Genomic DNA, 24,185 nt, shown 5'->3' with positions numbered 1-24,185 from the left:
ACAATTTGACATTTTGCTTGACATTCATTCATTCAAAGACAAACTAGAAAAGTAAAAAGAAGTCATTCATTTCATCCTTTTCACCTAATTTTTTGTACTTTTCGTTGTTGCAGTAAATTTAATTACTTAGGCAGTTAGATATCTCCCTATCTGGTTAATCTCAAAAACATTGAATTACTTTTTTGACAACATTTCGACTTTCATTAACTAAACCATAGACAACTTTTTAATTACTTGAATGATTGGTTATTCGGGAAACCGCGCTTCTTTGGGAGTGGTAATGCGCCGAACCAATCTACTGCGTCCTTGCGATCATTGACTTCGTCCATTGGTCTATCCTTTGTCAACCAATCATCGAAAAACCAGTGAGGATTCCCAATGTAAGTTTACTATTTTTCGGCGAAAATTCTTTTGAGATGATAGTGTTATTACGATTATTTGTAAAATTATTTGCTAACAATATGTTAAAACTTTATATCATGGATGATGATGTTACATGAGCAGCCATTTTGACGACGTTGCTTTCATTGGCCTCGTACTTGTGACGTGTAATCTTAATAAAACTTTATATACTTTTCCTTGCGTATAGGTAAGTTTATTCGACCAAGTATTATTGAAACTTTAAGTTGTTTATATTGCTCGACTTTGTGATTCAGCTAAACAACACATCACGAGTGTTTTCATCATTTAATTATGTTGGCGCTACTCAACGGCAGGCAATAATATCATCTCCTGTATAGAGCTATTCCTAGTGTGAACCTCACCCCCGTGATTTTCCTTTCATTTTCCTACTTCCAAATTCATTCCTACCTGGCACAATAATCTTACATATTTATAATGAACTGGATGAACAAAACTAATAAATCTTAAAAGATCCGAGGTACCTACTGCTGAAAATGTAAACCAAATGTTCAGAAATATAGCGCAAGTTTTGTATCAAACTACTCTCATCTTTGCGCATTTCTAGTTGCATAGAACTTTGTAGCTTGTGATACGCTTTCCTATAAATTGTTTCTGAATTGAGTCAAATAAATAATATTCAAATTGATTATTTTCAGTGATCAAGATGGAGCATGCACAGATTCAAAACTCTGACGGTGCTCAAGTGGTGACCATCAATGGCCAACAGCTTCAGGTGGTTCAGATGAACAGCCCCCAACACATCGTTCAGGGTCCCAACGGACAGCAGATTGTTGTACATGCTATACCTGCAACGGGCCCTGCTATTCAGGTACTTTTAAGACATCCACTTGCTTCATTTAATGTTACTTGATATTATTTTGTAAAAGGTAACGTTTTGAACTTACTCAAATAATGTTAAATTTCTATTATAACTTGGGCAGCTTTTTGTTTATGATGTAATTTTTTCCAAACTTTATTTTTAAAAAACAAAACAAAAATTTATCAACATGCCTATATGTGTAGTCAACTAACACACAAACAATTAAAATATAACATGTTGGTGTGAATTGCACCAATATACTTCCACGGTTACTTTTAAGCGGAGATTTGATAGGTTACAGTTTTATTATTGTAATTAGAATATTTAAGTTTACATTGTAGTAATACTTTGAATTTAGTTTGAATACATCAAAATGTTTGGGGCATTGAGAAGTATAACAGATTGCATTTTGAAGATGTGGGAATCCCACTTATAGGTTTATATATAATCTTAATTTTAAAACAGTTATTTGGAACAAATATTTGATGTAACTTTTTTCTCACTCATGCATTCAGATTGGCACACCACAGATCCAGGTAGTAGTATCATTCATCATATTAATATTGTCCTTTGTATGTATTTGTATTATCAATCCCATTTTATTTGTTTCCATGGGAATTTTGCTCGCTTGCATTCCCAAATGATCATCATACCGATCATCATACCGTCATTAGTTTTTGCTGTGCTTTAGTTTACCTTTATTATGAGAAAAGTTAAATAAAAAAAAATCATGATATTGTATGGATGTTACTTTACTGGTCCTATGTACTGTACTACAGCAATCATTAAAAATAAAAAATTTCGTTAATTTCTGTTCCCGCCAGAATTCTCGGTAAACCGCTCTTAGTGCAACCGCTCTCGGTAAACCGCCCTAGACCAGATGCCGAATTTCAGCAGGATTGTCGATAATTATATATGGTTGTTTAAATTCTTGTTATTATTTCAAAGGTGGCAACGCCAAATGGACAGCAGTTACAACAACTACAAATTGTGCCGATATCCAGTCTCCAAGGTACATATTTAAAAATATTTTTACGTAATTTCATTTAAAGATATTTCGTATGATTCGTATGAGTATGATTAGTTGGCTCTGTCTACCCCGCAAGGGATATTGACGTGATTTGGTCATCCAGTGTAATAATCATTATAGCATGTTCGCATGCATATAATCACGTCTATATCCCTAGACAGAATGAACAGTGTTGAATTGACTGATTGGCCACATTTAGCTTTTTGGCTTAATGTTCACCTTCTTGCCTTTTCCATATTTTGCCAAGCAGACTCATTCAGCTAATCTTATTTTAATTATTAGGTGCAAGTAACAGCATCCAACCAATGCAGCTGGTTCAGACACCAGACGGACAAACATTCCTATATCAACCGCAGGCCAACACGCAGCCTACTATTGATCAGCACCAGATTATACATCAACCTACTAGTAAGTGAACCGATATTATACATACGTTATTATATGTACATAAAATCACGCCTCTTTCCTGGAGGGGTAGGCAGAGACTACCTCTTTCCACTTGCCACGATCTCTGCATACTTCCTTCGCTTCATCCACATTCATAACTCTCTTCATGCAAGCTCGGCGGTTTCGGGTACTTTTGACCTGACCCTATTATTATACCTACATTTATTTAAACTTTTATTTTGAAAACATACAGTCATATATATTGTACATACAAAATCTTTTATTATCACATTTATAAGCTGTGCCCGCTGCTTCGTCCGCGTGGAGTAGTTAATTTGGGCATCATAGAAGCCCTCAAGGATGAATAATCTACCCCGTTTTTTTCACTTTCCATTATTTCTTCGCCCCTAATAGTTGCAGCGTGATGTAATATAGCCTAAAGACTTCCTCGATAAATGGTCTATTCAACATAAAAATAATTTTTCAATTCAAACCAGTAGTTCCTGAGATTAGCGAGTTCAAACAAGTAAACTCTTCAGCTTTATAATATTAGTATAGATAATAAAATACCTTTTTAACTGAACTACATAGAGATTGTGACTTGAAACATAAAAAAAATTAATAATGGTTCTGGACCAGCTAACAGCGTTTATATCTACTATATTTACAGTGATAAACCTGAACGGAAATCTCGTGCAAGTGGCTAACACGGCCACTGTGCAGCCGCAGCAAATTGTCAATCAGCCCAATATTGTTATGGTAAGTATATCAAATTCGTTACACGTCATCTACACAGACATAATCTATTCCTTTATAGAAGTTCAGTTTCCTTTCAGCTGTGAAACCGGTACTTTTTACGTAACAAAATTCTTATAATATCTGATCTGATGTTATTGATTTATTTAAACTTTATTGTACAAAATTTCAAAGTATCAAATTCTATAAGCATTACCTACCGGTTAACCATTGGGTCTGAAAGAGAACTTTAGGTGGGTCAAACCTAATAAATATGTTTATACTTATACAAAATAATACAATTATAACATACATAAATATATAGGCATACATAAAAACTATAATAAACAAACAATTAACTAAATGCGCCCTTCTTGCCATTTTGAGGGCATCATGGGTTCGCACCACCACCAGATGCCCTCTGGATGCGATGCCATCTGGATGCCCAGCGAGTCTGTGCCTGGAATCTTGCTGTTATGGGCGACGAAGACGCTAGCCGCTCATTCTAACGTGTACACTGTACTCTTGTACTTGAACTCGTGTGCCCTGGACATGACTCCCGTTCTGACCTCCGCAACCTTTGCAGGAGAACCTAACCCATATTGGAACATGGTAAAAGCTACGCAAGATTAATGTCCATATTCCTTCCTTACAGATGGTGAATGGATCCAACAACACCGCCGGGGCCACAGCGGAAGTCCCGGGTTGTTCCGGAGGCGGTTCTGACGAGGAACCTTTGCTGTATGTCAACGCTAGACAGTACAAGCGGATACTGAAAAGAAGAGCTGCCCGAGCCAAGCTCCACGAGTTGGGGAAGATCCCCAAGGAGAGACCGGTGAGTCTGTCCTACATATTTATAAAATCACACCGCTTTCTTGGAGGGGCAGGCAGAAACAACATCTTTCCACTTGCCACTATCCCTGCATACTTCGTACGCTTCGTCCAAATTCATAACTCTTCATGCAAGCTTGTTGATAGGGAAAAAGGTACAGAATGTGGTTCTTACGGAAAAAAAAATGTACTCGGCCTTATATGATACTTGCCTGGATTCCAATAGGCCTCTGAGAATTTTCATGTAAAATCTGTCTTGTAGATTTTGTTTTATTTTGTTACAACAAAACTACAAAAATACTAATATTTCCTGTTATTATAATTTCTTGCATGGAAAATGTAACATTATACTAATAGGTATGCGTTTTTTATTACGTTTTCCAGAAATATCTGCACGAGTCCCGACACAGACACGCCATGAACAGGATACGTGGGGAAGGCGGCCGATTCCACTCGGGCAGCAGAAAGTGAGTGTTATTATTTAAAACTTGTAATCACATACATATTTAGTTTCTATAACTTTATTAGTCGTGGATGTAAAAAGTGATAAATATCAAAGTCAATCAACTTATAAAGACGTGTATAACGTATATAAATTTTGCCATCATTATCAAAACGTTTCAGGAACAGGCACGGGTCAGATCACGGAGAGCAGACATCGGAAGACCTGAAGAACTTGGAGGACATCAAACCTGACACCGTTTCTATCACTATCATTCATGTGAGTTATTGTTTTGTTATTATGTTGAATTATTCTCCTAGATGGTAGGTTCCCCGCACCAATAGAAAAAAGAATAGGACCACGCCACTTTCCTATGGAAGTAGTAAAAGGTGACTAAGGGATAGGTTTATAAACTTGGGATTCTTCTTTTAGATGATGGCCTAACAACCTGTCACTATTTGAATCTCAATTCTATCATTAAGCCAAAAAGCTGAATGTAGCCCATTAGTCTTTTCAAGACTATTTGCTCTGTCTACCCCGCAAGGGATTTTAACGTGATTATGTGTACGTATATATGTATCCTCCTATAATTTGTACTGGTAGCTTCTGTCCCTGTAGTGGGAAAGCCAGGTAATTACACGAAGCGACTCCCTCCTTTCTCACCTCCATAACATTGACAACAGGGTAACTTTACTAAATTCGGATTAAGATCTTTGGTTATTTTATTAACAAATTCATATACACAAAAAAAAAAACCTTTCGACGACCTCGCAATGTTTACTTTTTTTACCAAATAAATCATTTTTTTTCTTTTAGACATTGTCAGTGTAAACGATCTCATCTTGTCGTTGTTACAGGAAGACGAAGCGCCAGAACGACAACCCAACCAATGGCGGCGGCTCGCGCCGCATCAGCCGTTACAATCAACGTAACAAAATTGAGTGTTAAATTGACTGACTACTTGTGATGTGGACTGTTATGAGTGAATACACCTGAATGGTTGTTAGTGAAAACAGTTTTGTAAAATAAGAAAATTTGGGAACTGAGAAATTAATGGAAGAAGCAATTAAAGTTTGCAGGGATTGTGGCAAGTGAACAGAGTCAGTTCCTCTGTCTGCCTCTGGAGAGGCGTGATTGATACATGTATATATACAAACTTATGAATATGTCGTTCACTATACATTTGTGTGGACATCTCCAAACGTAACACGCCACTAGCCAATCGCAGCGAAGAACGCTATGCCATTAACCAATACCAGTGAAGGGTCTATAACGCGAAAGCAAAGATATCCTGGATTGGAGGATAAATACAACCTTCAACTCAACGTCAGCTGTTGAAGCTGTAGCTTTAGCAGATGTTTAGCCCGAAACTTCACTCCCGCAACAAAATAATAGCATACAATGACAGATTTTAAGTATCCTCCGTAGAGCGTAAAAAAACAACCATACCCGGAACATACGGTTACCCAAAATGGCGGGGATTTGCGGAAGTGCCGTTAAAGCATAGACTTTGTACAGAAAAGTACAAAGTTTATACAGAATTTCTATTTTGTATATTATTAGCGTAATAACCTTTAATTTGTCTAGCAGAGATATCAATATCCATTCTAGAAGCTGTCTATAGCTTTAATTGACATTTTTTATCTTTCCTTTTTTAATGATTTAATTTCTTTATCTTATTTTGTTATTCACTGGATCTTACAATTGAAAAGGCTATTGGGTTGAATGTGTTTGTATATAGCACAATAGCAATTTAATTTATTATGATATAGTCTTATTATGTTTTTTTTTACATTAGAATGAGGTCTACTTAGATGCCTATACGAAGTGCCCAAATATGTATAAATGTTAATATTTGCGTATTTTTACTGTTTACAGACTTAACCGGATTTGGTATATAGTTTTTTTTACTGTTTCATGAAAAATTGAACTTATTTTGATAAAACACGTGAGCAAAGCCACTTTTGCACTGTGTATAAAATATGAGACACAACATCAAAGAATAATAATTAACCTACTTAATTGGAATTTCCAAACGAATTTGGATATTTTATGAAAGTTTCGATCGGTTCCGCCTTTCCCATCTGTCAATTTATATGGGAAGAAATTATCAAGAATAGTTTTATCTGAAGGATACTAATATTCAAAAGGTACCTTGATTCGTGAAAAGTAAAGTTGACTACGAAAGTATTGATTATAAGTTGTTGTATTATTTTAGTAACTTTATGACCAAAGGACTTTAATAATTTGGCAAGTAATGTTTGTAAATATTTAGCATTAAGATCATTATTACTTTTTTATTGTAACTATATAAGTACGAAATAAAAAATGCACACAATGTTATTCGCATTTCTTTTAATATTGAAATGGTATTCATTGTAAAATGTTCACTGATTGTTACAAAAAGATTCTAGTAATTTTTTTTCTATATTTTATCATATATATATTTAACAGATTACCTTGGCATTCAAACTAATAGGCTAAATAACTACAACTTTAAAACTACAGAATATTACTGTATAAAAATTTAAGTTAGGTATACTAGAAAAACAATATCAAACAGAGTATTCAACAAAAAGAAACATAATATCAACAATAAGTGATTACTTATAAATAACAATAATACTTTCCTAATAATAATTGATCCGGCTTCAATTATAAGAACTACATACATACATATAGTCACTTCTATATCCCTTGCGGGGTGGACAGAGCCAACAGTTTAAAAAAGAGTGGAAGGCCACATTCAGTTCATATTAATGAAATAGTATTATGTAGGCACATGGACTTTTGCGAGGCGGATGTTAGGTTCTAAGGAGGTCCCAAGGGTCAATGCTTATAAAACTAATATAAAATGAATAATAATATAAAACGAACTACATTTACACCTAAATATCCTTATTTCTGGCAGTAAATTACTAAATATAATATCATAATAATATTTGTACCGTTAACTATTTGCAAATTTTACATATATCACGTCTTTATCCCTTTCGGGGCAGACGGAGCCAAGCCTACACAGTCTCGAAAAAATGGCCACATACTGCTGTATGGCTTATTGTTGGAATTGAGATTCAAATAGGTTGCTACTGCTAACCATCGCCTAAGAGATGAATTCCAAGTTCACTTGTTATTAAGATTTGCAAATCTCATGGCTAAGTATTAGGGTTTGGTTTGGCGTGTTCCCTGATTCGTTGGATTTCGTCCTTGATGGCTGAAATGAGAGGCAAAGCCGGGTCGTCAGGTGGTAGTCTGCCCTCGGCCGTTATAAGGGCGGGGTTCACTGTCGGCGCTGGAGGCCGCGGTTTGAGCGACTGCAAGGAAAAATGACAATAATTGAAGTTTATTTTCTTATTCAAGTAAATCATTAAAATCTGCCATTTCAAATTTTATAGAATACCCGAGCGACGCCGATTTACTTGTTTTATTACATTGTTCCGCTTTTTATTATGACGTGTAACGGGACAGCGATAATTTTTCGCGCGAAATTTTTTTTTTTTTAATCATGTATGTTTAGTTTGTATTAATATCTATAATTGGGTATTCAGAATGTAAATGTAGGAAGAATTGCGTCGATGGGTATAATATTAAGTCTGTTCTGTAAGTACAGTGCTGTGTTATTGAATACTTCTGTGCCTCATCTTAATTAAATTAGGTGAATTACAATGAAATGCACTCAAAGGGGTGATGGGTGAATTGTAAATTTATTTCGTAGAAAAATTCCAAGGTCCAGTGATCTTCGAATATGCATGAAGAGTACCTAATGAGTGTGGAGGAAGCGGGAGAGGTCTGTAAGAATCGTAGCAAGTGGAAATTTATAGTCTCTGCCTACCCTAATGGGAGACAGGCGTGGCGTGCGTGGTATTTATGGAAAAATTGTAAAGTGCAAAGCTACATAAATAATGATAGGTAAGTACACGGATTTGCTAAATGTACCTACATCTATATAAAAAAATGTCATTTGATCCATTCGCTCAAGCCATGCAGTCGGCAAAAAATACAAAATAAACCTTATCATGAAGTCTTAAGCATGAAGTTATCAAACAATAGAGTAATTTATAACTTCATACTGCTTTGTACCCATAATCTGTTTTATTTAAAAAAAAAAATATTGGTGCAATAAAGAATTCTGCAATGAATAAATAAATAAAGCTATTTCTGTCAAACTAACTCCGCAAGCAACTGAAAATAAGCGGTATCTAATCTTACAACTATATGTACAGTGTGTCATTGCTATCGTCGCTGCTCACTTGCGGCGGGCCCCAGGCGCGGGCCGGCGCTCGCGGGGAGCGCGACCAGGACGTGCGGGGTCGCTCGCTCGCGGCTGAGCTGGTGGGACCCCTTCCCCTGGAAATTGATTTTTCATTTGAGCTTGCTAGCAACCTGACACTATTTGAATCCCAATTCCATCAGCTGAATGTGGCCTTTCAGTATTCGTCTAACCCGTAAAAAATAAAGACGTTTTTTCTTTTGGGCGGGCTAGCAACCTGTCACTACACTATCTGAATCTTAACTACATCACAGCTAAATGTGGCCATTCAGTCTTTTCAAAACTTTGAACTCTATCACCCCGTATTAAGGTATATTCTATCACATATTTATCTCAAATTCGTGAATATTTAAATGAACGAGTGAATTATTTGAAATAATGTACCCCGGTCCAGCGGACGCGCCGGGCCGCCGCACGTGCTCGTTGCGGGCCTGCGCCGGCGCACTTGTTTCTGCCAGACGACCTGATTGGGGAACAATCGAAAAGTAAACAATTCCAATCATGGCTATCAAGTTATTGGGCCTGACCTGGCCAGGAGTGGGACAGTTGTTCTCAGCTGTCCTTGTCTTCAGCTCTGATGGCTTTTTATTTTTAAAAAGCCATCAGAGCTGAACACAGGTTTGTGAAGACTGAAGAAATAGTAATAAGTACAACAAAATTTTTGAGTTTACAAGATCCAATGTTAAGGCTGTGTAGAAAAACCACCCCATAACTGGTCCAATGACAAGGTCAATTATATTTTTATTGTAAAATATTTTTATTTTATGTCCTACAATATAGTACTTTTAAACTGATTATTTCTCTCCTCTATTCTGTCTTCTGTAGTGAATAACGTAACTTTGCGACTATACTTCCTACAGTAATGAGTCGGTGACTGAACGTAGTACAAATTTTACAATCACCACATCCCCTAATTATAATCATCCGCTGATGTGCAGTGACTTATTGACTTCCTTACCCATCTTCTTGTCCTTGTCATCAGTGTCGACAGTATATGTGCCCTGGGAGTTGGGACTGGAAGCCGCGCTGCCAAACAGGGTGAACGCATCGTCCATGAGTTCATTGAACCGCTGACGCATCCGCGAAGGAACAGCGTCCTTGCTGGCTGACGATGATGGTTTTGGAGTGGTAGACTTTGCTGGGCTTGATGGCTTGGATGCTGTGTCAATTGTGGGACGGTTTTAAAGCTAAGAAGTAATTCAAATTCTCTTTATTGCGGAAACACAGGTAGAAAAGATGGTACTAAACAGTTCGTGTCACTGTACAATAATTCAGTCAGATCATTTTTTTCATTTAAAATTTAAATCATTCAATAATAAATTAAAAATCAAAAGTTCGCCTTAAAATTTATACTTAATTAAAGAGAATATATAAGAAAATAATATATTTATACTTAATTAAAGATAATATGTAAGATAGATTAATAACTCTTTATTGCACATAAATTGGTATAATTATCCTAAACTTATGTAAGCCTTAGAACGAACGACTTTTAGTTTTTATTATTGTTAAAGGTTTTATTTATTTGTTAATCTCATTGCGTGAACTTATTAACAATAAATTTATCCTGAACTTATGTAAGCTTTAGAACGAACGACTTTTAGTTTTTATTATTGTTAAAAGGTTTTATTTATTTGTTAATCTCATTGCGTGAACCTATTTACACATTATGCTTTAGGGCCTGGGGTCCGCTTTACAACATTTCTAATTACTTACATACATACATATAATCACGTCTGTATGCCTTGCGAGGTACACAGACCTAACAATCTTGAAATAGTGACAGGTTGTTAGCCCATCGCCTAAAAGAAGAATCCCAATTTCATCAGCCTATTCCTTAGTTGCCTTTTAGGACACCTAAGACATAGAGTGGGCCATATTTTTTTCAATTGGTGCCATGAACCACACGGCAGTATGTGGCACTCACCATCTTTTATCCTCTGACAGTGCAAGTCCCAGACCAGCGGGCCGATGACGCCGGGGTCCCTGTCGATGCTGCCCAGCCGCACCAGCTGGGAGGGCATCTGTCTCCTGGGGATCGTGTGCTGGTGGTGGGGGGCGGGGCTGGCGGCGGGCGACTCCGCGTCCAGGTGGCGCACCGACACCGGCTCCAGGATACGGGACAGCGGCTCCACTACGTTACCCCTGGAATTGAATCAGTAACGATATTGAATTCAATATGTTACCAGTGGTTAGGCAACTGCCTCTAGAGGTGGTGTAGGCAACTGCCTCTAGAGGTGGTGGTAGGTAGGTAGGTACCTCTAGGGTGGCGCAACTGCCCCTAAAAATATTTATATTTTAACGAGTATCATGCACACTCCAATCGTTTGAAAGGTTTTATCTGTGATTGTAAGATGATTGCATATAACACATTTAGCTTCATAGTGTAATCGACACTAGGATATACTATATTTTGTAATAAATATATATTATTATGAATGAATAATTATAATAAACATACGAGACCCAGGCCAATTGGAAAAAGTCGTTTCTCCTCATGCCCTGGGATTCGAACCCGAGGGGAAGGTTCTCCAGAGGTTCCACGCAGGAAGGTGATGAGGAAAAATTCAGTAATTTTCGTCAACCTAAGCTATTTACTTCACTTTATCGTCACATACCATTAGGTGAGATGGAAGAGAAATGCTTAATTTGACGGCCTCTGTGGCGCAGCGGTAGTACCTACGCTTATCTGTGACACCGGAGGTCCCGGGTTCGAATCCCGGCCACGGCATGATGAGAAAAGAACTTTTTCTGATTGGCCCTGGTCTTGGATTTTTATCTATATAAGTATTTATTATAAAATATAATATCGTTGAGTTAGTATCTCGTAACACAAGTCTCGAACTTACTTCGAGGCTAACTCAATCTGTGTAATTTGTCCCGTATATATAATTATATTATTGATTATTATTATATTAGTGATACATACATACATAAAATCACGCCTCTTTCCCGGAGTGGTAGGCAGAGACTACCTCTTTCCACTTGCTACGATCTCTGCATGCTTCCTTCGCTTCATCCACATTCATAACTCTCTTCATGCAAGCTCGGTTTCGGGTACTTTTGACCTGACCCTTGACCAGGAAAGGTGATGTATTATTATATTAGTGAATTAAAAAGATCTCACCTTGGGAAGGAATTGACGGACGGCATAGAGAGGTAGGATGTGGGCGTGGGCGGCGCCGACGGCTGCCCGCTGTCGGAGCTGTCCAGCCCGGCTGCTTCTAATAAACTGTCCGTGGTGCCCACTGCGATTGACAAATATTTACATGTATTCAATAACACAGCACTGTACTTACAGAACAGACTTAATATTATGACGCAATAGCAGGTACCCATCGACGCAATTCTTCCTACATTTACATTCTGAATACCCAATTATAGATATTATTGCAAACTAAACATATAAGCTTTTAAAAAAATTATTATGACGCAGTTTTTATCGCGCGAAAAATTATCGCTGTCCCGTTTCACGTCATAATAAAAAGCGGAACAGTGTAATAAAACAAGTAAACGGCGTCGCTCGTATACATACATACATAAAATCACGCCTCTTTCCCGGAGGGGTAGGCAGAGACTATACCTCTTTCCACTTGCCACGATCTCTGCATACTTCCTTCGCTTCATCCACATTCATAACTCTCTTCATGCAAGCACGGCGGTTTCGGGTACTTTTGACCTGACCCTTTACCAGGACGTCCTTAATTTGATCAAGATACGTTCGTCTAGGTCTTCCCACTCCGACCTTTCCCTCCACACTCTCCTTGTATATCTGCTTAGTCAACCTGCTTTCATTCATATTATATACAATTGACAAATATTTTATAATGGACATTGTGTGTCATAGGTATGATTAATTATCTATGATTTTCAATGTCATTGTCAAGAGAGATAGAATAAAACAGTTCGTGATGGCGTCATCATGCAACTGAATCTCAATGTGTTTTATTACGTAAATTCCAATTATATGAAACACATTGCAATTAGGCAGGATGTAGAAATGACCAAGACGTTACACGGGTTGGAATCAGACGCTGGCAATCGAATGTTAATATAACCAAAAAATATGAACTTTATAAATCATTTTACATATATAGGTACATATAATCACACCTGTATTCCTTCCGGGGTAGACAGAGCCAACAGTCTTCAAAAGGCTACGTCAGCTGTTTAGCTAAAAGATGGAATTGAAATTCAAAAAGTGACAGGTTGCTAGCCCATCGCCTAAAAGAAGAATCCTAAGTCGCCCTCCCTCCCTTAGTCGCCTTTTATGACATGGGAACAAGATGAAAGTAGTCCTATTCTTTTTTTTAATGGTGGTTGGTGCCGGGAGCCACACGGCACTACTTCTTATTTTCCCACTTTTTATGGAGTTGGTTAAAAAAAGGACAGAAACCTCTTTTCTTCTGTGGCATTCTTAGAGCGTGTGGTTTCTTCTGTCGCCTTCTTAATGCTGTGGTTACTTCAGACACGCCGGAGGAGCTTGTTGTGGAACTGAAACATTTTGTAAATTAGACATACAAACATACATATGGTCACGTCTATATCCCTTGCGGGGTAGACTGAGCCAACAGTCTCGAATAGACTGAATGGCCACGTTCAGCTATTTGGCTTAATGATAGAATTGAGATTCAAATAGTGACAGGTTGCTAGCCCATCGCCTAAAAAAGAATCCCAAGTTTATAAGCCTATCCCTTAGTCGCCTTTTACGACATCCATGGGAAAGAGATGGAGTGGTCCTATTCTTTTTTGTATTGGTGCCGGGAACCACACGGCACAAAAATTTAGATTTTTGTACTTTTAGAAAAATACAGTAAGTACTTACTTATTATTGCGATCATTGTAAACATGAAGTTCCACGAAAGGACTTTCATCTCCATGCCGTACATACATACATTACATAGTACATATAATTACGTCTTTATCCCTTAAGGGAAGACAGAGCCTAGCTATAGTTCGGCTCGACCGCCACCAAAGGGAAGATCTTCCGTTACGCCTAGGGAACCACGCGAAAGACGATGTTGTGTCCAAGAATTTAATCCGTGAAATCTTTGCTTGTGCGATTCAGACTCTCCGCTGTTATTGGCTGATAGCGTGACGTGAATGGCTGTTGTGAATTGTGGCGTAAAGATGTCGCCACTAAACTATTTCTTGGTGCCCCGTGAAATTGACCAGATAAGAGTATTTTCTTTGCTAAATCTACTAAACTCAACAATTAGGTATTATAAAGCAGAATATTTACCTGGGTGCCGTGTGGTTCCCGGCACCAATAAAAAAGAATTGGACCACCCCATCTCGTTCCCATGGATGTCGTAAAAGGCGACTAAGGGATAGGCTTATAAACTTGGGATTCTTCTTTTAGGCGATGGGCTAGCAACCTGTCACTATTTGAATCTCAATTCAATCATAAAGCTAAACAGCTGAACGTGGCCTATCAGTCTTTTCAAGAATGTTGGCTCTGTCTACCCCGCAAGGGATATAGACGTGATTGTATGTATGTATGTATGTATATTTACCTGGCACTGCCCGCTCTATAGACAGGTAACAATGTACTGCTCGGCCGGGTTCTACTGGGAGATACTACGCTGATTAGCTGAAAATACATACAGTTAGATAATGTTAGCAGTCACTTAGTTATGCTAGTTATTACTAATTAGATATGAAAAGAAATCATTTATAATTAAGTTGATACTTTAAGGAAGAAAAAGGTTGTTATTTTTTAAACTGTAACTAACAAGAAAATAAGCTGCCGATCAATCATAAAGTATTTATAGACATAGTATTTTGAAGTATGCATGTGCACTTTATCGCACCACAAACTAAAACTTTGAATGAGAATGCTAAACGGCATTAAGTCAGCCTTTTCTACATTTTTTTTTGTGCTTTTGTACATTTTTTTAAATAAATAAATAAACCATTTTTAAAGGAGAATATGCAGAATAGAAATTCCGCAACAATATTACAGTCTCTATTACTGAGCTGACTGGAGTTAAAAACATTGTGGAGTGAACCATCAAATAATGTCTTACCCAATGCACTAACATTGGGTAAGAAAATTATTTGATGGTTTTAAATGGTTGGTTGGTTGCTAAATTTCATAGACGACCCTACAATATTACCTACATACATACATATGGTCACGTCTATATCCCTTGCGGGGTAGACAAAGCCAAGTCTTGAAAAGACTGATAGGCCACGTTCAGCTGTTTGGGTTAATGATAGAAATGAGATTCAAATAGTGACAGGTTGCTAGCCCATCGCCTAAAAAGAATCCCAAGTTTGTAAGCCTATCCCTTAGTCGCCTTTTACGACATCCATGGGAAAGAGATGGAGTGGTCCTATTATTTTTCATTGGTGCCGGGAACCACACGGCACGTCCCTTCAATATTACCTACATTCCTCTATAAAAGTAATGTTTCATACCCTGCCGTCTTTTTCCTCGTGCACTTGCTTAAGCTGGTTCCTCTCAGCTTCCCTCATCATCTCGTTCCGATAAGCCCTCAAAGAAGCTGCGGATTTCATTGCTTTTTTCCTGAAAATAAATGACAAAGCTGGTACAAAGATTACTTAATTTATTTGTCAAAAATCAATAAACATCAAACGTTGACACTCGAAGTATTTTTATTAATTTTGATTTATTTCAATTCGTGTGGTTCCCCGGCAGCAATAAAAAAAGACTAGGACCACTCCATCTCGTCCCCATGTTTGTCGTAAAAGGCGACAAAGGGATAGGCTTATAAACTTGGGATTCTTCTTTTAGACGATGAGCTAGCAACCTATTTAAATTCTATCACTAAGCCAAATAGCTGAACGTGCTTTTCAAGACTGCTGGCTCTGTCCACCCCGCAAGGGGTATAGACGTGATTTTATGTTTTATTCCAATTAAGTAGAGCCTACATCAAATTGATAGTGGCTTGGGCTTGTATTTCTATACGTCATTCGTCCAGTTGATATATTATTAAAGCTATTGTTTATTATCTCAACATGAAGATACATTCTTAGACCTTAGCTCTTCCAAGACGGAATTTATGCTACTTAATTTATCAAATACTAGAGGCCGCCCGCGACTTCGTCCGCATCCGAAACCTTATCAATCCCGCGGGAACTCCGGGATAAAAAGTAGCTTACATATATGTTATTCTGGATCTTCCGCTACCTACATACTCGTACCAAATTTCATCGTAATAGGATCAGTAGTTTTTGCGTGAAAGAGTAACAAACATCCATACTGACATACACACAAACTTTCGCATTTATAATAATTCTACACATGCGCTTTGGAAGCGATATTAGATTTAAGTTATGTGACGTCACTTAGTGATACCTTGTATCCAATTTTGAATATAAATCTATTCTATTCTAATAGGGATAGGCTTACATACTTGGGATTATTTTTTAAGGCGATGGGCTAGCAACCTGTCACTATACTGTTGTCTAACTAGACTGTTGGCTCTGTCTACCCCGCAAGGGATATAGACGTGATTATATGTATGTATGTATGAATTCTAATATTAGTAGTATTCTACCTGTGAGCAAGACACAGCAGAACTAGCAGGACTAGCAGCAGTAGCACGGCGATAGTGGACCCCACTGCGAGGGCCCAGAGTTCGGTTCCGTGCACCCCGCCCGCCGCCCGCCCCTCGAGCCCCTCCGCCGCCTTCAGGTACGCTGCTGGCAGGATTTATTTAGCATTTTTAGACACCAACACCAAATATCAATCAATCAATCAAATATTTTTTATTTTTTCTCAAATATCAAGTACCTAGTAAATACATAACATAGGTAAGTATATGAGAGACTGGTGACCAGACCAGAACCATACTTAAAATCCAGAACTTCGTCCTTATAACAAAGTAATAATATGCCGTGTGGTTCCCGGAACATACGGAAAAAAGAATAGGACGACTCCATCTCTTTCCCACGGATGTCTTAAAAGGCGATTAAGGGATTGGCTTATGGATTCATCTTTAAAGCAATGGGCTAGCAACCTGTCGCTATTTAAATCTCAATTCTATCATTAAGCAAACAGCTGAACGTGGCCTTTCAGTCTTTTCAAGACTGTTGGCTATGTCTACCCCGCAAAGGATATAGACGTGATTATGTGTATGTATTATGTAAGTATCTCAAATATGTTCACTTATTAAAATAAGCCATGCTTTATATACATATATTTGTAGTATTATATAACACTAGTCAATAATATAAGATTTATGTTTTGGTGTTACTCAATGAAACTTGAACACGGACCGTTTGTTACCCTCAACAAGGTGATAAATAAACATTCCAAAGAAGACGCTCTACCATCCGACAGACAACCACATCAAACTCACGCTCAGCTTTGGTGGTGACGACGGCGCCCAACTCCCGCGCAACCTCCGCGTCGCGCACCAGCCGCATGTCGCGCGCCGCCACCGCGGCCGGCACCGCCCTCCCCCCCACTAACACCACGTACACTATCTGAACGCTGCCGGTTTCTGGAGACTGGGCGAATAGAGTTACATACATACATACATAACATCACGCCTCTTTCCCGGAGGGGTAGGCAGTGACTACCGCTGTCCATTTGCCACGATCTCTGCATATTTCCTACGCTTCATCCACATTCATAACTCTCTAGAATAGAGTTGATTGATAGAAATAGAGATGAATGTGGTTCCCGGCACCAATACAAAAAAGAATGGGACCACTCCATGACTTTTTGCCATGGATGTCGTAAAAGGCGATTGAGGGATAGGCTTACAAATAGGCTATTTGACAAAGTTCTAAAAACTATCTTAGGGTATTTATTTGTTTATAAGGAGCCCTACAAAAATACTTTTCTGCCATTATTACAGCTATTTTATTAAAAAATCGAAAAAGAAAATGAAATATTCAAATATGCCGCCAAAACGCGACTTTTAGCAATATGGCGGCCATGGCATGCAGTGACGTAAATTTCGTGTAAATATCATACAAAGCTTGTTGGTGTTTCATAAAGTTTTGATTTTCTCTTGTTTTATTTAACTTGTGCCACGTCATATGTGTGAAAATTATTAAAATGAGTTCCTATAAATGTTATGCAGTGCCTCAATGCACTAATACAACAATAAAATCTCCTACGAAACTGTTTTTTTCTATGCCGATGGATTTGAATATTCGCAAGAAGTGGTTTCAGATCATGATCTAAGATCAGTGGTTACCAAGATATACTTACATTGATGTTTTCACATTCCTCAGTTCGGCAGCATAGAAATCTGGATTGTCTTTGAAGAAGACAATCCAGATTTTTTCTTCCAACCATTAAGTATTGCGACTACTTTTTGTAGGTTTCGACTGTCAGCTTTCGCGGAATTGGTTTCCATTATTAAATACCTATGTTATCTGAGTAATCCTGAGCGATCAAACACTTATAAAATCTTGAAAAATAATAGCGAACACTAAGGAACGGTACGATCCACAGTCTGTTTATGGATAATTGACGTCATAATAGAAATAGCCAATCACGTTCGTTTTTAGTCACGTGACAGCTGCATATAAAAACCTAATTTTCTGAGACGGATTTTGTTTAAATAATGCAATATTTTTATCTTGCGTTATTACAAATCGCTCCAAAAAAATAATATTAAGACTGATGACATAAAAGAAATGTATATTTTTAATACAGTCAAATAGCCTATTTGGGATTCTTTTTTTAGCCGATGGATTAGCAACCTGTCACTATTTGAATCTCAATTCTATCGTTAAGCCAAATAGCTGAACGTGGCCATTCAGTCTTTTCGAGACTGTTGGCTCTGTCTACCCCGCAAGGGATATAGACGTAACCATATGTATGTATAAAGATGAGTTTCGATGTGATAAAGGTGAAAATATTAGGCTGATATTAACCATCCTAGTGTTAGCGTTATTCAAATGCAAAATTTTTATTCATTTAAAGGATACTTCATATCACTTAATAATTGTCATAACTATTGGTTTCATAACATTGGTTGACGTCAAATAAATTACTTAAAACAATGTTTACTGCCGCTTTTAAAGCGTTAGTGCAGAAGAAACGATAACACTGCACTGCAGCGTTTTCTTCGACAACGTCAATTTCACAACTATCCAAACTTAGAATAGATATGTGGACGAGAGAATTTATTCAGATTAATTGATTTATATGAGATTTTAATAATAAAAACATTTTTTTTAATGGATTGGCAAATTTGGCAAATTTAAATATATTTATTTAGCTGCTAACAGTTTTTCATAGTTTGATGCTTTTTAACCTCAACAAACGAATAATATTTGTATTTTATTAAAAAGGCACCGAACATAATTTAAATTCTTCAAAAATTTTTATATTCTAAAGCCTTTCTTTAATTTATAAATACCTGATATCTGAGTACCATAATTACCTCGGTTATGTTCTGAATGTGAACTTGTACCGGTGGCTGTTGCTCTGGCTTTATTATTTCCCTCTTATAAACCAAAGTATTATTAGAATCTGCTTCCAGAGGAATATCAATCATTTCTTCTTTATCATCGTCTAATTCTTCTTTGTCCCCGCGATCTGACACTTCTCGTTTTCGTACTAAAACTGTTGGATTCACTAATATCCAAGATTCAACTTCATTTAATCTTGTTGCTTTTATTTCCCCGCTGAGTGATGTGTCTAGATTACTAGCAAAAATTTCAATATTATCAGTTCTGTTTGCAAATGATTTAGTATTTTCAGAAGTTAAAATATCTTTAGGAACGATAGAGCTATGAAAGTATTTAATAGCTGTGTTAGCACTATTAGAGTGGACTGAGTTGATGTTATTGATTTCGTTAACAACAAATGAATGTACGTCATGCTTCTTCCTGGCAGGAGGTGCGTCTAATGATTTGATGATGCCGAGGTGGCGTTCTTGTTGTCTGAAATGAAAAACGTGAATGTACAGGAATTGACAATTAAACGTAGCCTTAATGATGAACGAAATCACCAACAGAGCAAGAAACAATTAAAGATACTTATAGTGGTGGTAAAAAGATGAAGTTCTAAATATTTAATGATGGGCTTTAAGTGCATTACGTGTCTATATCATGTTTTCTAAATTGATGACATTCTAGTTAAGGTATTACCCGATCTTTCCTACGCCAAAATGGATTGGTTAATGGTTAATTTTATTATGAGATTTACTATTAATAACCTCAAGAATGCTTTCTGATACAACCGAGCGAGTTTCAGCTGCAGGCTATCTGGAGTTGAGCCCTGGATGACTGTGAGCAGCCAATATCTCCGATCTTCTGGAATCTCAGGCTCCAAGCTGTCTGGTACCGCATCTCCGCAGTTCAGGACACATTCCCCTGTGGACTTGTCTGTCACCGCCTAAAATAAGATTATCATCGATATCTCAGATGGATAGACCAGCTAACTGCTAATAAAACAGTAAGCGAGAGTTCTAGAAGCGACTACCGCTTCTAGAAACTCTGATGATGCATGCCAAAATGAAACACCATTGTAACCTGTTTCACAAATAAAAATATAATGATTGATTGATCTTTTTGGTTCCCTCTTAACATCTCATAAGAATTACTATTTTTGTGAGATGTTAAGAGGGACTATTTCTTTTACCTGTGGCGGATAAGAATCCAGGTATACTGTGGCCAGCACGGTCGTGGTTCTAACGAGGGGTGGCGACGGCTGAACTGGTTCCAGCGGCTGATCCGGGGGCGGAGGCGGTCCATCACCAGACCCCGTCCAGAAGAAGTCTTCGAGGCGAGGAGTTTGCTCGTGTTGGTCAGGAGAAACGAACATATAAACTGTTAAAGAAGAATTGTTACACAAACAAATATGTCTTGTCTTGATGATTACTAAACTAGAATAGTTTTATTCTATCAATTAGCCGTGTGGTTCCCGGCACTTCCATCTTTAAGTCATAAGTGACCTTTAAGTCTTTGTACGACTATTAGATCTGTCTACCTCGTAAGGGATAAAGACGAGTTTGTGGGTAATCTTGCCATTAACTTTATAATTTTGCTAGGATTATATCGCTGTTTTCTCGTAGTCTTTGGGTTTTAATATTTTTAAACATACAAATTTTACAAGAAAATCAACTGCAAATATCGACAGTAAGGCAAAATAAGTTTACCTACTACCCAATATCATAACATCTGTAAGTTGTATCTTCGCAAAACCAGCAACTCGACATTAACCTCAGACATATTCGCCAGGAAACATGCCAGGGGACTGTATTTTAGCGACAGGTAACGATAACGGCGGTACCGTTCGCGTGATCTGCCGTACAAATGGTTATATTGGCCGATGTAAGTTTCTGTAACTTGGCCTCAACTTTGTTTGGATGCTAGTGAAGAGCGCTAGCGAGTAATATTTACCAGGAGAGAAGAAAGCGAGGAAGTAAGGATTTAATATTATGTATGTTTTTATATCACACCATCACCTTTAAAGAGTTATTAACTTAATAAGTGTAAAATTGATGTAGGTGTGGGGTAAGTATAATCTAATTAACGAAGTGATTCCCGTGTATCTTCGATGCCGTGGTGAGTGGCCTACGAGTCAAAAATCTTTAATTCAGATTTTGTGTAATGGTTGTGCGTTAGGTTAACCTGACGCCAATAGACCAGATAAGGAGACGTTCTTTTCTGAAGTTCCTGGACAAACATGACACTAAACAGGATCAATTTAAGTAGGTACCTATTTTTATATTGCCCTCGACTGTTTTGTAATTTGTTATATCTTTTTATGTGCAATAAGGAGTTTACCAACAAACCTTTTCTTTATCGCTCCTCGCTTATGCCTTTCAACATATTTTCCTACACTCTACCGCACCAAGGCGTACCACGCACCGCGTTTGTACCGTGGAAAACGCATTTCCTTCTTGCTCCACTAGTAAACTTATTTACCGAGGATCTACTGCTGTGCTTACCCTATTTAGATATTCAACTATTTTATTGAATAGGGAGTTTTCATACAAGGGAGTAAATTGATCTTATTTCAACTGACATATTAATTTTGCCCAGAAACAATTGAAAAAACTTTTGCTACACTGCCAACTGATAGGACATTATACATATAGAAATATATATATTTATACAAAGGCATATACTTCTTTATCCCTTAAGGGGTAGCCAGAGCGAATAATCACAAGATTCGAAGGCTACATAAGTTAACCCATTGCCCAAAAATAGGCATCCTGTGTTTATCCACACTAACAATAAAGAAAAATGATTTGTATGTTTTTACGTATGTGTGTGTGTACGAATAAATTCAAATGCTTTTAAGAATGGAACTTCCACAGTTACTTATTTTTCTGGAATTTCCCTGGGCGCGAAGACAAAATATAGTTTTTGTCATGGGGGTTGCTAGGACTATGCCCAGCCCTCTGTTGGTAATGTTGAAGTATTTCACAACAAAACTCCGAAACATTTTGATATAATAAAGAAAAGTCGACATAAGATGGTCATAGAAATGTTGATTGCCTTATAATTCAGATTTCTGAGATAGCAGTGAAGCAATGCACCGGCTGGCACCGGATATATATTCCGGATATTTCAGGAATAATGGCGACTGTCACGTCATCCAGGAGTTACGACTTTTACGTCTTCCCTGTCCCTATTCGATCACTGGGGAATTATTTATAACCCAAAATGTTTCTTTAGCCGATTATCTGATAAAGCGGGTTTTATTTATACAACTGGTACGCTTACATTACACAAGTGTCGCTGGAGTGTTAAGTTTTATTTTACCGGGTTCAAAGCGATAACTTATGCTCTTACCCTTACCAGTTCACCAGAATCTGCGAAGCTGTTACATCATAGAAGTTTATTCATTTAAGTTTTTTTAAGATATTCGATTGAATACATTTTAAAGTTCTTCTCTGGCAGATAACATAAATTTGCGAAAATTAGTGATTTACTGCCGATATGACATTATCACAGGCATCAAACAGATCATCATTAAGAATTTATTCATTGTAAAAAGATCAGTCTTCAGCAACAATCAAAAAGGCATTGCCACTCACATTCGAGGCCGTGGGACCAACATGGCACGGCCTGCACCCTTTCATCTAGGTTTCTGTTATATCGGACAAGCAAACTAGGTTGTCGTACAGAATGACAAACGCACAAAATACCATATAAACAGCGTTGTAATGGGTCGGTTTCATGCGGGCGGCGCGAGCGCATCCTTTTGTTTGGGCCGGATGTGGATGTCATGGACCAACGGACCGTTACGAGATGACCCCTGCTTTGATTGATAATTATAATCATATTCGTGATTATTTCACAGATTTCACAAAAATGAATTTTTAAAAAATAAACACTGGTATGTCGCGTCAAATTTTAGCGGGCATATAAGAGTAAAGAATAATAAGTTTATCAGACAAAAAAACTTAAGTAGTTAAGTTACTTACTTTTGGTGCTCACTTACAGAGCCAAAATCTAGGTTTTCAAAAAAGAATCAATTATTAGACTGGAGGTCGCCCAAAGGGCAATTGAGAGAAAATTGGTAGGAGTTTTATTGATGGATTATAAAACAAATAAATAGCTTCGACAGCAAAGGAAAGCAGAGGTGACGAAACAAGTGGTCCATTTCAAATGGAAATGGGCTGGACATGTTGCCCGGAGGAAAGGGTCGTGGTAGAAGCGTCTCCTTGGTTTTAAACCGTGTGATCGAAAACATCCACAGGGATGACCACAAATGTGGTGGAAAGATGACGTGAAGTAGATAGCTGGCTCAAATTGAATACAAAGAGCTCAATGTAAAAGGGGCTGGAAAAAGTTTAAATTACCTTATACTTCATAAACTTTTCCAGTCCAACAAGTCTAAAAATACATACTGTAGTAAATGGAATAAAAGATAAAAAACGGTGTGCTGGTGCAAGTGCTTATAATTGATAAATTTAAATCTCAGTGATTTAAAACAATGTGTTCGTGTACCTTAATAAACTTACTTTTTTCATCACTATCATAATCGTCAGCGAGGATATTATCGATTACAACTAAAAAATGTAATAAAAGCACAAAATTTTTGTTCATATTGTTGCAGTTAATTTCATTTTTTATTAAAACGCCGCCGATTATTTTTTATCAACATTTTAATGCATTTTAATTAAAAACATTAGAATCAAAATTAGTATGATTTAATCTACTAAATAAATTTAAGTAATCCATTGCGGCACCAGCCAACAACACACATCACCTAAAAACTACAGTACTCTGCTCTTTGAATTGTTGTTTCGTTGCTATGCGACGACGAACGACGAACGAAATTAAAAAGCGCGCTTTGCACACCCACCGCTGACGC

General features: G+C 37.5%; 2 protein-coding genes across 3 annotated transcripts; one reads left to right on the top strand and one right to left on the bottom strand.

Annotated features, from left to right (window-relative positions):
* Nucleotides 1-226: 226 nt before the first annotated feature.
* On the top strand, nt 227-5,666 carry LOC106136620 (nuclear transcription factor Y subunit alpha). 2 transcript variants are annotated; one of them, XM_060950357.1, is made up of 9 exons: nt 227-380; nt 1,059-1,231; nt 2,171-2,234; nt 2,535-2,660; nt 3,310-3,398; nt 4,030-4,209; nt 4,590-4,672; nt 4,830-4,926; nt 5,505-5,666. In XM_060950357.1, the coding sequence occupies exons 2-9, from the start codon at nt 1,067-1,069 to the stop codon at nt 5,577-5,579; spliced, it is 879 nt and encodes a 292-aa protein (XP_060806340.1). In that variant the 5' UTR covers nt 227-380; nt 1,059-1,066; the 3' UTR covers nt 5,580-5,666. The 2 variants fall into 2 exon arrangements, with proteins under 2 accessions (XP_060806340.1, XP_060806341.1); XM_060950358.1 differs by lacking the exon at nt 227-380 and adding an exon at nt 391-589.
* Nucleotides 5,667-7,121: 1,455 nt separating this feature from the next.
* LOC106136616 (uncharacterized) lies at nt 7,122-20,678 on the bottom strand. Its single transcript, XM_060950484.1, has 14 exons — nt 20,496-20,678; nt 20,071-20,249; nt 19,294-19,795; nt 17,248-17,398; nt 16,444-16,588; nt 15,341-15,449; nt 14,434-14,510; nt 13,314-13,411; nt 12,045-12,165; nt 10,845-11,062; nt 9,876-10,076; nt 9,302-9,380; nt 8,898-8,994; nt 7,122-7,961 (listed from the first exon to the last, which is right to left on the bottom strand). The coding sequence occupies exons 1-14, from the start codon at nt 20,676-20,678 to the stop codon at nt 7,803-7,805; spliced, it is 2,319 nt and encodes a 772-aa protein (XP_060806467.1). The 3' UTR covers nt 7,122-7,802.
* Between the last annotated feature and the right edge of the window lie 3,507 nt (nt 20,679-24,185).

This window comes from Amyelois transitella, chromosome 21, assembly GCF_032362555.1.
Source record: "Amyelois transitella isolate CPQ chromosome 21, ilAmyTran1.1, whole genome shotgun sequence".
Lineage (NCBI taxonomy): Eukaryota > Metazoa > Arthropoda > Insecta > Lepidoptera > Pyralidae > Amyelois > Amyelois transitella.
The sequence above is the reverse complement of the archived record's forward strand: the minus strand, read 5'-3'. Positions and strand labels throughout refer to the sequence as shown.